At 54.5% G+C, this 15,201-nt stretch overlaps 2 protein-coding genes across 2 annotated transcripts in view; one reads left to right on the forward strand and one right to left on the reverse strand.

The window, feature by feature from the left end:
• The window catches only part of Hk1 (hexokinase 1), a 72,733-nt gene extending 71,417 nt beyond the window's left edge, over nt 1-1,316 (forward strand). Inside the window, exon 18 of the mRNA XM_026394647.2 lies at nt 375-1,316. Within this exon, the coding sequence (XP_026250432.1) occupies nt 375-516 (142 nt within the window). The 3' untranslated portion in view covers nt 517-1,316. The remainder of the gene's footprint in view (nt 1-374) is intronic.
• Nucleotides 1,317-2,692: 1,376 nt separating this feature from the next.
• On the reverse strand, nt 2,693-14,682 carry Tacr2 (tachykinin receptor 2). Its single transcript, XM_026394662.2, has 5 exons — nt 14,291-14,682; nt 9,985-10,179; nt 5,892-6,045; nt 4,762-4,958; nt 2,693-2,906 (listed from the first exon to the last, which is right to left on the reverse strand). Exons 1-5 carry the CDS (start codon nt 14,680-14,682, stop codon nt 2,693-2,695), a joined length of 1,152 nt encoding a protein of 383 aa, XP_026250447.1.
• Nucleotides 14,683-15,201: the final 519 nt, after the last annotated feature.

A 15,201-nucleotide genomic window follows, 5' to 3' on the forward strand; every position in this document is an offset into this window, starting at 1 on the left:
CCTGAACTAGCCAGCACTTGGCCAGCGGGGGCTTGCCCGAGCGGTCCCTGCCGGGCCTCAGCCTCCTTTTGGGCCTTCAGGTTCCCCAGGAGCCCCAGGCTCTGGGATGGGGGTTCCCTATGCCCTCGGCCTCATAAAATGTCAGGAGTCGCTCCTTTGGGGATGCTCAGTTGTGCCTCCTTCTGGAAGTCGTGGTAACAGGATTGGCGGTGTCGCGCTCTCCTCCGTCAGCTGTGGCTACTTTAATCCGCCCCCGCCCTCCTGATTTGGGGTGCTTTCCTGATTTCAGGAGGACCAGTGTCCCTTCGTCTCCTTTCCCACCGCTTACATTTTCCTGATTTGATTTGATTTGATTTTGTTTTTGTCTTGACCAGCTTCTCCAGAATCATGCACCAGACGGTGAAGGAACTGTCACCAAAGTGTAACGTGTCCTTCCTCCTGTCTGAAGACGGCAGTGGCAAGGGGGCCGCTCTCATCACAGCCGTGGGTGTGAGGCTCCGGGGAGAAATGAGCTAAGGGCACAGGCCCCGCCCGCTGCCCGTCCAGCACTTGTCTCTCAAAGCCACGACCCCCCTGCTCCTCTCAGCGAGCCGCGCTGGGAGCCCTCAGCGCCAGAGCCGCCCCCCGCAGCGGGGAAGGAAAGCAATCCAACAAACGGCGCCTGTCGTCGGGTACAACCTAGAGCGTGTGCTGTTGACATCTCTCACCTGGACCCTCACCTGCCCCGCCACTCTGCATGATTTGATCTCCACCTGGTCGTGCATCCCCTCGTGTGAAGTGTAGCCGCACCCATTCCTCCCGCGGGCGCCCATCCATTTCAGATGAAAAGTCGCCCCATCAGACGGGCCCTGTGGCCTCCAAAGCCCGTCCTCGGGGTCGCCTCCCCTGCGTGAAGTGGATTATCACCAGCAGTCACTGCCGGACTCTTCCCCCGGGCCCGGGGCCCAGCTTGAAGGGCGAGTGTGGACGCCGCGTGACCGCTATCTCCCGTCCCCGCCACCCACTGTGGCAACCTGGCGGTCCCATTGGGGGATGTGTCGATGCCACTAGGCGTGTGTGTGTGTGTGTGTGTGTCCATGGAACGGGTCCTCACCGCACTGTGACAGTCTTGCATTCTGTTGATCTCGTGGGGGGGGGAGGTGGGAAGTCCCGTGGGAAAGTGTCTTGTCTCCATTTGGGTAAAAGGAACCGACCCACAAGCAGCGCCATCACTGGAATTTCCCATCGCTTTTGTGAGCCATGTTGTATGACCTAGTAAACTTTGTACCAATTCAAAAAGCTGAGTGATGCTTGGTGGCTGGGGAGAGGGGAGGAGACCTGGGGGGTGTGGCAAAAGCCAGATGCTGGGGGATATTTGTGACTGTCTGGGTGGGCCAAGAGTCTAAAATAAAGATCACGGTCTTTGGCGCCCAGCCTGGGTCTGGCATGAGGAATTCTGTCGTGTCCCTGCAAACCATCACAGAAGTGGCCCTCTCCCCTGGTCTCCGGCATCTGCTCTGTCAATGCCTCAAGTCCTGGCATCCCACACCCCTTCCGCAGGGCTGGCAAAAGGGAGGACTCTGGTCTCCCGTCCTCCACACCTGTTAGAACAAAGGAAAGGGGTACTTGGCCTCCAGGGGCTGTGGGGTCCTTCCCTCTGCCCCCTGCTCAGATGCACCTGGAGTCTGGAGGCAGCCAGGGAGGCAGGGTGCTGTGCTCCCTCCTTGAATCCCATCTGTAGGAAATTGGCCCTTTTCTGACCCTTCTACCCCCATCTATCCTCAGGGGGTTGTTGTCAGGCCCCAGGGCTGCCATCCATCATAGATCCCTCCCACACCCTTGGGTGGATTTCACGCCAAAGCATCCAGGGTGCTGAGATGTCCCATCTGCAACTAGGAGTCCGAGTGGCTGCCCAGGACCGCCTGCAGGCTCACACGGCTTGGTGAGATCAGAGTCCTTTATTTGGGGCACCAAAGGAGCCAGTGTCTGCCACAGTGATCCCTGGGGAGCACACAGGTGACTTAGACTCTGGGTGTACATTGCAGTGTGATCTGGCTCTCCAGAGGGCACTGGGCGTGGGCAGTGAGTCAGCAGGTGGGAGAGGTGCCCTGTGGGCCAGGCCTAATGCCTCTGGACAGTTGATGTCTGCCGCAGAGCGATGGTGGGGGCTGACCTGTAGGTGGTGCTCATGTGAAGCAGCTGGTGTGGGAATGAGAAGAACCAGGGCTGCCTTTCACCTGGCACTGATTCTATGACTTTCCCGGGCAGGTGATTTTGCCACTGGGCAGAGGAAGAGGCTGAGGGTCAGAGTGACTTGCCCAAAGCAACTCAGCAGAGGTCCCATTGGATTTAACCACCCTCTACTCTGGGCTGTATCTGAGTTCTTTTGATTCTGAGACAGAGAAGCCAGCCCTGGGTCCACTTACAGCTCATGGCTTTGCAAAAATAAGAAGACTTCTTCCCTGTGTCGTGGGCCTCGTAACAAATCAGGGTCATGGTCATGTGCTGCCCCAGATGAGTTTTGTTTCCTTACCCAACGTTTATAAACACTTGGGTGAGCCACATTTAACAGGTCTAGAAGTTTCACATGCAAATTTGGATTTCCAGCTTTTCTTGAAAGATGTACCGACAGTGGGCTCCCATCACATCCCCACATGACAGTTGTCCCAGGGGGTGACACCTGGCCCTGGATCCAGGCACGAGGCTTCAGAGTTCAGCAGGCTTCCCCTCTTGGGGACCTCCACCCAGCCTTCCCCCTGGGAACTTCAGAAGGGGCCACGTCCCCGGCCATGAGCAAAATCTCTTTCGTGTGACACCTCTTGACCCTCATGGAAAGGGATGGAGTGGGAGTCAGCTCTAGTTTATCTTCCTCGGTTGGAGTGACCCACGGGCAGCACCGGAAAGCAAGGCGGAATCCAGAGCGGAACCTGGGGAACGGAGGGTCAGCTTTAGCCAGGGAGTTAGGGTACAGGGGCTGTCGCGTGACTTCTCCCAGCTCCGGGTGACTGTCTGGGGGAAAGTTGCTGCCTCTGAAGGGCCCACCATTCCCATCGCTCAGGGGTTCTTGAGAGATGCATTTTTTTTGGAGGGGGGCACTAGGGATGGAACCCAGGAACACCTTACACTGAACTACACCCCCAGCTCTTTTACACTTTATTTTGAGGCAGAAACTGGCTGAGTTTCCCAGCCTGGCTTTGAACCCTCACTCTTCCTGCCTCAGCCTCCCAAGTTGCTGGGATTATAGGTGTGCAGTACCACCCCTGACAAGAGATGCATTCTTCAATGGATTTGATTTTAGGACACAGCCATAAGTATTCTGGAGTTTAATCTAGTGACCGAAGTGGGTGAGGAAGCTGACTTAGATGATTTGTTATTACAAATGAAAAGAAACAATGATTTAAAAGAATCATGGATTTTCTTGCTTGTCTTATATAAACTGTCTTCTAAAGTAGTATTCAAAGAAAGGTTTAAGAAATTGGGGCTCTGGCCATGCTGATGGACTAGGGGTGCCCTTCCCTGTGGGCTCCTATGAAGAAAAAAGTTGGGGTCCATAAGCTTAAAAAATGACTCTCCCCCACAGCAGCACTGAAGTGCCAAGCTTAAAGTGGAGCTCGGAGGAAGCAGATTGGTGAGTGGAAATGGGTTGGCAGAAAGAATACTGGAGGCTTAGGGCAGAAATAAGGAGAACCCCGTGCAAGCTGTGCGAGAGCGCGGAACTGCACCGTCCCTTCCTGAGCTGCAGGGCTCCCTGTCCTGGAAGAGCCGGCCTCGCTGGGGATCCTCTTCGTGCAGCTCCATGGTGTGGCCTGACAAGTGCCTATTTGCAAGCCTGGTGGCCTCTAACTTACACCCACATCCAACCCAGCTCCCAACCGTCCTCCCCTGCCCTCCCCCTGCCCTCCCCCTGCAGTCTTCCCCAGCTCAGCTCCTGATAGCTCTCAACTTCTGACCACCCAGGCCAAGAACTTGTTGAGAGTCATCTTTGACTTCTTCTCACTGGTGACCTCCTGTCCCTCAAACTCCATTGGCAGCCTGGCGCTCTGGCGCACATCTAAGATCCCAGCAGCTCGGGAGGATCACAAGTTCAAAGTCAGCCTCAGCAATTTAACAAGGTACCAAGCAACTCACTGAGACCCTGTCTCTAAATAAAATACAAAAGAGGGCTGGGGATGTGGCTGGTTGAGTATCCCGGAGTTCAATCCCTGGTACCCACCACCCCCCAAAAAATTCCATTGGCAATATCCAGACCCTGACCACATCTCACCCCAGTTGAAGCCATCTTTAGCTGGATCAATGCCAAAGCCTCCCTGAAGCCTTTCCCTTGGCCCCTCCCCTTTGGTATAGTTCCAGTGCAGTGCTAGACTGAGTCTTCCAAAATGTCGGAGCATGTGTCTCCCCTGCTCAGAGTCCTGTGGTTCCCCATGTTCAAGTACAAGCCCAAGTCCTGACCTTGACCCCAGGGCCGTCCTTCAGTTGTTCCTTCTGCCTGGAACACTTGTCGAGTCTGCAGGACTGACTTGATCCTTCCCATTTGCCAGATGCAAAAAGCATCGGGGGCCTCAAAGTCCTTGAGCACCTGGGAGCTCAGGTCTGCGTGTGTGATGGGGCAAGGCTCTGGGGAGGAGTTGGAACTCTATCTAGGGGGACCTGGAGGGTGACATCCCACCTAGATGGGAGGGGAGGGGCTCAGGCAGGGACAAGGTGGAGGTTCATTTGTGCAGGGGACCCGAAGGGGCTGTCCCTGGCCTGGGATCAGAAAGGACCTGGTTCTATGGCACTCACCTGTGGTTGAGGCTGCAGTAGATGATGGGGTTGTACATGGTGGAGCTCATGGCCAGCCAGAAGAGCGCCAGGTACACCTGCTGGATGAACTTATGGCAGTAGATGTCCTCCCGGAAGTTGCCCAGGATGAAGTAGAGGTGGTAGGGCAGCCAGCAGATGGCAAATGTCACCACCACCAGCACCATGGTCTTCACAAACTGCTCCAGAAGAGCATCAGGTCACTCCTCAGCCCCTGAGTCCCAAGCGCTAACCCTCCTAGGGCATGGGGGGAGGCCCTCCGTGATCAGACAGACCTCTCTCTTCTGCCTCCACCTGGAGCTGCTGCCCAGATCTCCTGAACCCCCACCTCAGGGTCTGCACTCTTCTGCTCAACTGCTGTCCTGCCTTTAAAGCCATACTCCTAGAAGCCAGCCCAACGAGGTGACCTCAGGGGCCTCTCCTGCTTGGAGAGGAGGAGCTCACTCCTAAGCCCACCCTTGATGGGGGCTGTACCAGCTCTGAGGTCCCAGGCTCCTGTTTCCCTGGGATCTGTGTCTGTCACTGAGCTCCACCCAGAGTCCTCCACCTCTGCCTGGGGACCAGGTCCCTTGCCACCAACCCCCAACACCTGGCCTCTGCAGGCACACCCCAAGAGGGATGAGGCCAGCTAGGGGTGGCAGATGGAGACCAACACCTCGCAGGTTGCGGGGAGAAGGGGCACCATGGCAGCTCTCTAACCAGAAGCCACACTGCCATCCAGTTTCTAGATCTCCAGGTCTGCAGGTTCAGCCTTTAGGGACTCTCTGAGAGCCCAAGGCACCTCCCTGTGTACTTCCGGGGCTTGTCTGAAAATCAACATTCCAATTATTCAACATGCTGACATGTTAGCATTCTGTTATTCTGAGATTCTTGGAGGGATCTGAAATTCTGTGGGCTTCAGGACTTCCTGATCCCCCAACCTTCCAGAAGTTCCTTCCAGTTTGTATTTGTCCAAAGACCAAAGGCCAATCCACCTGCCAGGGACAAAGGATGCTCTCTCCCTCCCTAGACGTGCCATGGCAGGGTCCTAGGCCCTCATTGGCTGGTTCTGAGGGTTCTGAGATGGCCAGGGTGACTCCTAGAGGTGGCCACATCCCGCCCCTGGGGCCTACCTTCTTCTTGGCCTGCAGGTGGCGCAGGTTGGCACCGTGGACCTGGTGTCGTGGGACAGCGCGCCTCCAGAGTGTGAGGCCAATGATGCTGTAGGCAATGAACATCACCAGGAGGGGCAGGAGGTAGATGAGGGCGATCACCACCAGGTGGTACCTGGAGTGGAAGCCAGGAGTTTGGACAGTCAGTGGCCGGTAGTGACTCCCATGTCTGCCGGTGCTCATTGGGGGGACTCTGTGGCCCTCACCCTGCACCACCTGTTGCCCCCCAACCCTGGTTTGATTTAAAGAAAAATAAATGCAACCTTGGCTTGTGCCAAAAGAGGGCTTCTCCTGCAAAAGGGTCACCAGCATTAGCCTCACAAGCTTCATGTGACAGACAAGTGCTTACCAAAAAAAAGGAAATAGAAGCAAAAAAAAGTTAACAATCTGTTTAAAATGTAAAACACTATTAGGCTGGAAGGAGAAAGCCAAATCACTTGTCTCACTCCCATCACTATTTACACTTTGGGCGGGGCGTGGTGGTGCACACCTATAATCCTAGCCACTTGGGAAGCTGAGGCAGGAGGACCGCAAGTTCAAGGTCAGCCTCAGCAACTTAGCGAGGCCTTAAGCAACTTAACCAGATCTTGTCTCAAAACAAAAAAATAAAAAGAGCAGGGGATGTGGCTCAGGAATTGAGTGCCCCTTGGGTTCAATCCCCAGCATTAAAATAAAACAAAATTAAAAAACACCAACTTGGTATAGTTTCTTCCTGAAGTGCATGTGTAGGTCTGTATGTGTATGTCCATGTGCGTGGGGGTGCGTTTATGCACGTGTCCATATTTGTTAGAGAGACCATGTATCTACCCTACGTCCAAGTGGATGTAGAGGACGGCTGGCGTTAAGAAGGTGCCACCCTATCCCCGCATCCCTATCAAGTCACACACCATCGCATCATCTGCTTCCTGCTCACCAGCCTTCTTTTGGGCACAATGCTTGTGTCAGCAAACACCCCTGGGCCCACCTTTGAGCAAGTGGCCCAGAACACCATTGCATGGCTACCCACCCAGTCCCCAGAAAGACACCCAGATTGTGCTGACTTTTCATTTCCTTTGGGAAAGAAGACAGTGTCAAGGAGCTGTGTGTCCCTGCAGGCTGAGGGCTGACCCCCAGGCAGGGCTGCAGAGGGGCTTCTTGGAGCATCCCAAGCCTTAGACACCCCCCCCATCCTGCCAAGTGCCTTTTCCCTTTCTAACTAGAAAAGCTGAGAGGATCCCAAGCCCCGCCTCCACCCAGCATGTGCCAGCCGTGCAGGGACCCATGTAGGAGGCTCCACCAGCCTGAGGGAGGGAGAAGGTGGCTCCGACAAATCTCTTGTAAAGCATCGTGTTTAGAATTTCACTTGCTTTCCTTGGACAAACGTGTCAATCACAAAAGGTATGGGGACACCTAGGTGCCCTGATTCCCTGGTAGGACCTGGGTGTAAGAGCCCCATCACTGAGCAGGTAGGAAGGGAGAAGGAGCAGCCTGGGCCGGGTTTCTGTCCCCCTACAGAGTGTCTAAGCGAGAAGGACCCTGAGAACCAACAGGGCCACCTTGCCTCAGTGTCCAGATGGGGGACACAGAGTCTCAGAGAAATGCAGGAAGTATGTTTCATAGGAATCAAGACTTCATCAAGACCCAAACCATCTCCGTTTCACCGAGGCTGTAGGAGTCAGAATGGGGCTCTAATCGAAAGCATGATCTTGGCAAGTCAGGTTTCTCCCTCAGCCTCAGTTTCCTCATCTGTCAAGTGAGCAGGTAACCTCTGTCCTTCTCATGTGTGAGCAACATTCTATTCTTTTCCAGGGACATAGTTCAGGATAGGAATTCACCCTGGGCTAGGTCCCCATGCAGAAGGGAGCACTGAGGAGTGTTGAGGATACCTTCTAGAATCTGCCCAAACCAGGGAATCTGTTCTTCTTGAATCTGAATTTTAGGGGTAAATGTGTATTTCCTGGAGCCAGCACCTGTACCTTCATCTGATTCCTACACTCACCCAGGTGTGAGCCTGTGAGGATAGAGCCCCAATCTCAATTTACATCAGAGGCTGCCCCCAACACACTTATTCTCACACAGAATCAGGTTTCCTGAAATCCCCATCAAAATTCCAGTAACACCAAAGTACCCCTTTCCCAGCCCACCCCTGTGCTCTTCTTACTTTTCCCTGTTGCCTGGATCGGGGCTGGAATTCACCATGCACAGAGGGTGGGAGCAGGGTCCCTTCAGTTCTTACTGGCTCCCCTTTCAAGGAGAAAGTCCCCATTAAAATGGAGAAATACTGCCCCCAGTGGCCAGTTCCAAAATACTCTGCTCTCTACCCCTCTCCTTCCCCTCCATGGATGCAAACTTCAGGGACCAGTGGGGTGCAGGGCAGAGGCAGAGAGACCCTGGACAGGGCCTGCCCTCAAGGCCAGCAGTCCCCAGTAGCAACCTTATTGTTGGGATGGTGTCTTCTGTGGCATGGAATGACCCTCTTCTGGAAGGTGCTCAGGAGAGATGGGGCCCAGGGAGGGGTGGGTATTGGAGAAGGAGTGTTAAAGGAGACGGGATGGGGACTGTGTTGCCATGGTTACCAGGAAGCCATCAGCTAAGAGTGCACACATCTGCAAGCCTGGGGCAGCTGGGACTTCACTGGACTAGATATGCTACCTCCGGGTGTGCCTTTGTTTGTCCCCTCTATAATCTACCACGTACTGGGCATGAGTTCTGTGCCAGGCACAGTGCTAAGGGCTTCGAGGACATGATCTCCTATTACTAATCCCCATTTTAGAGAGAAGACAAAGGCTCAGAGAGGTTAAGTGTCTAGAGAGTCGTCTAGCCAGGAGGGAAGAAATAGGCCAAGACACAGGCCTGGCTACTAACTCCAAAGTCTCCGTCGATTCCTCTCCTCTACTAACCAATGGTGCCAGGCTTGGGGATCCACAGAGCCACATTGTGAGAACCCTGGGAAACAGGCCCAGAACTGGCAAAGGACCTAGCCAGGGTCACGCAGCAGCCGGGTCATGCTTGGGTTTTTCTTCCCTCCCCTCCTCCCCTCCCCCAGCCCAGGATGCCCACCTCGGCATGAAGCAGGCACCAGGCAGCCACGTGACGTGTCGAGCTGCACTTGCCATATGCATACACACATTGTACTTATTTCAGGACACACACATCTTAGGTGGCAGGGTGGCCTGTTTGAGTCCTTGTCTCACCACGTCCTAGTTGTGTGGTCTTGGGCATGTTATTTGGGTTTTCAGTGCCTCTGTTTCGAGGCAACTGGGAGAAACCCTGACTCAAAATAAAAAAAGACTGGGGATGTAGTTCAGTGATAAAGTGCCCCCACTCAAGCTGCAGTATGGAAAAAAAAAGGTGCTTAGAACAGGCCTGGCAGTTCATGTTCCTTTTGGTACAGATGGCGCCCAACATGTGTATTTTTTTTGGAGGGGGGTATCGGGGACTGAACTCGGGGGCACCTGACCACTGAGCCACATCCCAGCTCTATTATTTAGAGACAGGGTCTCGCTGAGTTTCTTAGCGCCTCGCCCTTTGCTGAGGCTGGCTTTGAACTCGTGATCCTTCTGCCCTGGCCTCCTGAGCCGCTGGGATTACAGGCATGTGCCACTGCACCCAGCTCTGCCATGTGTTTTGATTAAATGCTTCTCTTGACTTTATGATGATGCTGAGGTTATAGTCATTTGCTAGAAATGGAACTATGAAGTTTGAACTCAGATTTTTTTCCTGGGCTAGAGATTTGTGACATGATCTCTCTCAGAATTCTGAACAGTAACAGTGAGATGCAGCACCCAGTTAATTCTGTAATGACGAGGAGTGACAGGTGACACTCTACAAGGTGCTTTGTGGCTGACCTAGGATATGCAGGAGGTTAGGTGCACAAGATATCTTCAACTTAGGCCGGGTTTAGAGGGGAGTGAGCCCATTGCTGAGGATCCTTAGTATAAACATGTGCTCACATAATCCCGTTCGGACTCCCAGATCCCGTGCACGCCCACGAGCACACACTACACACACGGCCGGGAATGCATACACGAGCACGTGCCTTATGTCTCTGTACCCTCACCCCGGGAGACCTTACTGGAGAAGTGACTTGTCCCTGCTGTCTTCAGGCCAGGCCACCACGCACTTGGTGGCGCCCTGGTCCACGGTGATGGTGGAATAGAAGCACTGGGGGAAGGCGAGGGCCAGGGCCACCAGCCAGATGCCCGCGATAACTGCCTTGGTGCTGGGGGCGGAGAGCCGTGGCTGAAAGGGATGGACGATGGCCATGTACCTGTGGGCAGAGCACAGATCGAGTGGTGAGATCCCTCCTGTCCCACCTGTCCCCTTCTCCATTCCTCTGCCCAGGTCCACACGCTGCTGACCATGTCCACGGGTGTTGGAGTTATGCCAGTTCTGCAGAGAGTGGAGCTGGGGACTCTCACAGCCACATGGAGATGTCCTGCGTAGGCGCCATCCTGTTCCGTAACCACTAACCACGTGTGGCCAGGAGTACCATACGCATGGCCAGCGTGACTGGGGAACTGAATTTTAAATTTTAATTTAAGGGATTGGGGATGTGGCTCAAGCGGTAGCGCGCTCGCCTGGCATGCGTGCGGCCCGGGTTCGATCCTCAGCACCACATACCAACGAAGATGTTGTGTCCGCCGAGAACTAAAAAAATAAATAAATATTAAAATTCTCTTCTCTCTCTCTCATTCTCTCTCTCTCTTTAAAAAAAAATTAATTTAAATTTAAAGAGCCACATATTGGACAGCACAGGCCCAAACCTTTAAACTTGGCCCTCGAGGCCTCTGCACGTGGCCAACGCACTGGCCAGCCTCCTCCCACTGCCTCCTGAGCCTCCCGGGCTCACTCTGGCCATGAGCCAGCCCTGCAGGGTCTCTCTTGGGCCTTTCCTTCCATCTCAGGCTGCAGCTCCTCCTTCCTCTCTGTGTTCATCAAAGTTCCCAGGAGATGCCACCTGCAGACCTGCTCAACTCGGGTCTCTCTCTGGGGGACTGTGTTTGGCAGCCCTGTGCCTGGTGGGGTGCAGGGCCCACCACCCACTGGTCTTAGATGGGGATTATTTATTTCCACATTAGGTGACAGGCTTGGAAATGTGGAGAGACAGCCAGCTTGGGAAAGGCAGAGCTGGATTTCAGCCCTGGTTGGTCCAGCTGTGTGCTCCTGGGTTGTGAAGTCCCCTGTTCCCAGGACCTGTACAACACTGTAGGAGGGTCCTGGGGCCTGGTGAGCAGAAGCCTCGTGAGTCTAGAGCCCTGATCAAGGAGGGTGAGCTGCACGTCTCTCCAAGTCAAAGGATCCAAAGGGCACCGTTCAACACAGGCATGGCTGTCCGCCCCGAGTCCCCCAATATGCAGTGTGACCTAAGGTCTTGGTTTCCCCCTCACTAGAAGGAGGAGGTGAGACTAGATTAGTGGGTCTCTTTGTGTCCTGGGCCTGTTGCTGTCCAGTGGAGCCCATGGACCCCTCCTTAGAATAAGATTTGGGGGTGGGGTAGTGGGGATGGAACACAGGAGCACTTCACTGAGCCACATCCCCAGCCCTTTTAAAAACGTTTTTATTTTTATTTTTTAATGTTGAGACAGGGTCTCCCTAAGTTGTTGAGGATGGCCCCAGACTTGGATCCTCCTGCCTCCTCCCAAGTTGCTGGGATCACAGGTGTGTGACCCTGCGCCTCGCTAGAATGAGATTTTCTTTTAAAATATTTATTTTTTAGGTTTAAGTGGACACACAATATCCTTATTTTACATTGATGTGGTGCTGAGGATCGAACCCAGTGTCTCGCGACTGCTAGGTGAGCACTCTACCACTGAGCCACCACCCCAGCCCTAGAATGAGACTTTTTAAATGAATAAATTATAATACTCATGATTACAAAGAGCATCAGTCATACTGAAGTACAGTTATCAAAACATAAAATAAATTTGGGAAGTTGTAATATATGCACTTTTTTATCAACACACTAAACAACAAGATCTAGCTGCAGATCTGGAACCTATGGTAATTTTGAAGTAGTGATTGTGTAACCACACAAGAATCTATGACTCTCTCTCTCTCTCTCTCTCTCTCTCTCTCTCTCTCTCTCTCTCTCTCCTTTTTGTGTGGTTCTGAGGATCAAACCCAGGGCCTTGCACATGCCAGGCGAGTGCTCTACCACTGAGCTACACCCCCAGCCCACAAGTATCTATGATTTCTGTTGGTGACAAAGCCCCGGGTGCTGCTGCGGTCCCGGGGAAGTGTGCTTGCTGCCTACCTTTGTGCTTGTGTCGTTTTTGTCCCCACATGAGTTCAGGAACCTTGTGGTTTCTGCCTGTGGTCTGCGGTCATGGGTTAGGTTCTCCTGGACCAGATGATGTTAGTGTCCTCCCTCCTTGTCCCGTGACACGGACCTCCCCTGACTACCACAGGAGCTCGGGCTTTGAGCACGTGATTATTCCTATTTATTCATTTCCTTTACATTGAGCAGAAATGGCCTTGGTACCTGGTGACCCCTGGCTCTTTCTCCCCTGGATGAGTCCAAGCCTTGGGACAAGGCAAGGACAATGGACTGTGGCCTCCAATTCTACGTAGCCCCTACCCAGCAGGGCAGTCCCCACCCGGTGTCCCGGGCGTCACGGGAGCTCTGACTGCTCCGCGAGCTTTCCACCTTCTGCCTGGAACGGTCACCCCCAGAGGTCACTCATTCCCTCCTCCTGGTGGCTCAGATCCACCCTCACAGGTCCATCCTGATGCCCGTTTAACATGACAACCTGCCCCACCTCCCATCTGATCTCTGATATTTTTTCAAAGCCTCATGACCTCAAAACACAGCACGGAATTCATGGATTCAGGTGCTTATGATTCAAACTCTTGCCAGGGGAGGCTCATTTACCCGTTTTTTTTTTTTTTTTCCTTCTCCCAAACACCCAGAATAACATCTGTACTTAGCAAGCACGGGACATGTATTTGCTAAATAAATGAAGATGCAGGGAAATGAATGAAGGCGTTTCCACCGTGAACTGATCTGAGCTGCCCGCCTCCGTCACCTGGATTATTATTCAACAGCTTCCTGCCTGGTCTCCTGGCTCCCCCCCTGCTCTCCACAGCACCCCTGCCCCCTACAGCACCCCCTGCCCCCCACAGCACCCCCTGCCCCCTACAGCCCCCTGCCCCCCACAGCATCCCCTGCCCCCCACAGCATCCCCTGCCCCCACAGCACCCCTGCCCTCCACAGTGCCCCTGCCCTCCACAGTGCCCCTGCCATCCACAGCCCCCCCTGCCCCCCACAGCCCATCTCCATCCTTTAAGATGAAAGCCCTGTGAGGTCAGGAGTTTCAGATTTCTTCCCACCAGCGTGTGTCCCCCCCCTCATGTTCAGAACAGTGCCTGACCCAGGAGGCACTCAGGGATACCTGGGGGGTGTCAGGGTGCTTTGGTGGTGGGTGCTGTCAGGGGACGAGGGACAGTTCCTCCACCAGCAGCCCAGAGGGCTGGGCTCCCCGTGCCTGGCTCTGCCCCTGACTGGCTGGCGGACCTCCGTCTCGGGTTCCCTGGGTGTTGAGTTAGACATGGGGTTTAGATGGAGAGTCCTCAAATTTTTCATTTTTAACTGGTGGAAAAAAAAAATGTCCCAAATGTTTTACTATTTCCCAAAGTGAAACAGCTACAGCTGAGCCACCAGCGGCTGCAGGGGAAGGCTGCTGGGGCATTTGGGGTGGGTTTGTGGGGAGGCTCACACCAGCCGAGCCATCCTGATGAGGACTCCGTGTCTCTGAGGGTCCCGGGCCCCACCCTGCCTCCCCCACACTCCCCATCTTTCCTGTTGGACGTCAGCCCACACCTCACTCCCCCAGGCACCCGAGTCCTCCTCTCCATCCCAGCCCAACCCTGCCTGCCCCAAATGCTTTCAAAGAACACCAGACAGTCCCCTAGCCACCTCCTCCACCCCTGCCCAGGACCCCTCCTCGGGAAGTCACAGTCTGCAGAGCAGCTCAGGGAAACAACGTTCCTGTTGTAACAAGATAATGACCGCATGCAACACTAAGGTTTTTTCCGTCACTTAATCTACCTGAAATAAGAAAACGATATGAACAATTTCCTTGTAGTGGTGCAAAGACCTCACAACAAAGATCAGCCCCAGTGAGGAGCCGTCCAAAGGTCCCTACAGCCTTGAACAGCCATCCAGAGCACAGTCCTTCCCGAGTCTAACCTTTACTCCACCTGCTGCAGTCCCGCAGTGCCCCTGTCTCCCAGATCCATAGCTTTGAATCACGACAGGTTTGGGAAATGGTTCCCTGAGTCCCCCCTCCCCAATTTGCTGTGGGACCATGAGCCACTCCGTCTGAGCCTCAGCAAAGCCAGACGCTCCCCACCCCCGCCTCCCTGCCACCCCCTCTTGCCTGTCAGCGGCGATGGCTGTCATGGAGTAGATGCTGACGAACGTGACTGTGATGGGGAAGAGGTTCTGGAAGTAGCAGAAGACGCGGCCGAAGTACCAGATGTTGTGGCTGGCATAGACGAAGTTGAAGGTGGCATTGAAGGTGGCCATGCACAGGTCAGCCAGGGCCAGGTTGACGATGAAGTAGTTGGTGACCGTGCGCATCCTCTGGTGGGCCAGGATGATCCAGATGACAGTGGCGTTGCCCGTCACGGCCACCAGCACCAGGGCCAGGTAGGCTGTGGCCCACAGAGCCAGCTGCCAGCCGGGCATGGAGAAGGCGGTGACGTCTGTGGCGTTGCTCTCGAGGCCAGATGAGATGTTGGCGTCACCCAGGAGAGCGCAGGCCCCCATGGCTGGGTCTGGGTCTGGGTCCAAGCTCTGGGTCCAGGGGGCCTGGCTCCACAGCTCCTCCTGGATTTGCTACAGAACACAAATCGGCTTTGGTGTGTCGCTATATGGGGGCAAAGAGGGGCGGAGAGAGGACCAGATGCCAAGTGAGCCACACCAGCCTGGGGGCCACGCCTACATCTCCAAGATGAGTCCGGCTGAGCGAACGCCCAGCCAAGCTATTATCACGTCAGATTCCTGCACCCGGGCCAGACTCTCTCATGTCTCAGGGACATCTAGAATTTAAATCCTGTTGCCAGAGCAGGAGACATCCTTGTAAAATATCAGGTCAACCTCTTCACTGACCGACTGAGGCTAAGGGAGGATGTGACCTCGGAGGTCATAAGTCAGAACTTGAATCCAGGCCTCTCCTAAGGCTCCTCAAGAAAAATTCCAGATGAGAGTCTGCACAGGGGGGTAGATCCCCCAGCCTACGGGGCAGCGGGCCACCTCTCCAGGCCTTGGGGTGCAGGCGGCCTGGGG

Source organism: Urocitellus parryii, chromosome 5, assembly GCF_045843805.1.
Source record: "Urocitellus parryii isolate mUroPar1 chromosome 5, mUroPar1.hap1, whole genome shotgun sequence".
NCBI classification, from domain to species: domain Eukaryota; kingdom Metazoa; phylum Chordata; class Mammalia; order Rodentia; family Sciuridae; genus Urocitellus; species Urocitellus parryii.

Excerpts from the sequence above, each read along its gene's own strand:
- Tacr2 (XM_026394662.2), bottom strand. The coding sequence starts at position 14,682 with ATGGGGGCCTGCGCTCTCCTGGGTGACGCCAACATCTCATCTGGCCTC. Across the intron at positions 4,959-5,891 it reads ACCTGCAGGCCAAGAAGAAG|TTTGTGAAGACCATGGTGCT; the intron begins GTAGGCCCCAGG and ends CTTCTGGAGCAG. Across the intron at positions 2,907-4,761 it reads TACTGCAGCCTCAACCACAG|GTTCCGCTCTGGATTCCGCC; the intron begins GTGAGTGCCATA and ends TCCGTTCCCCAG.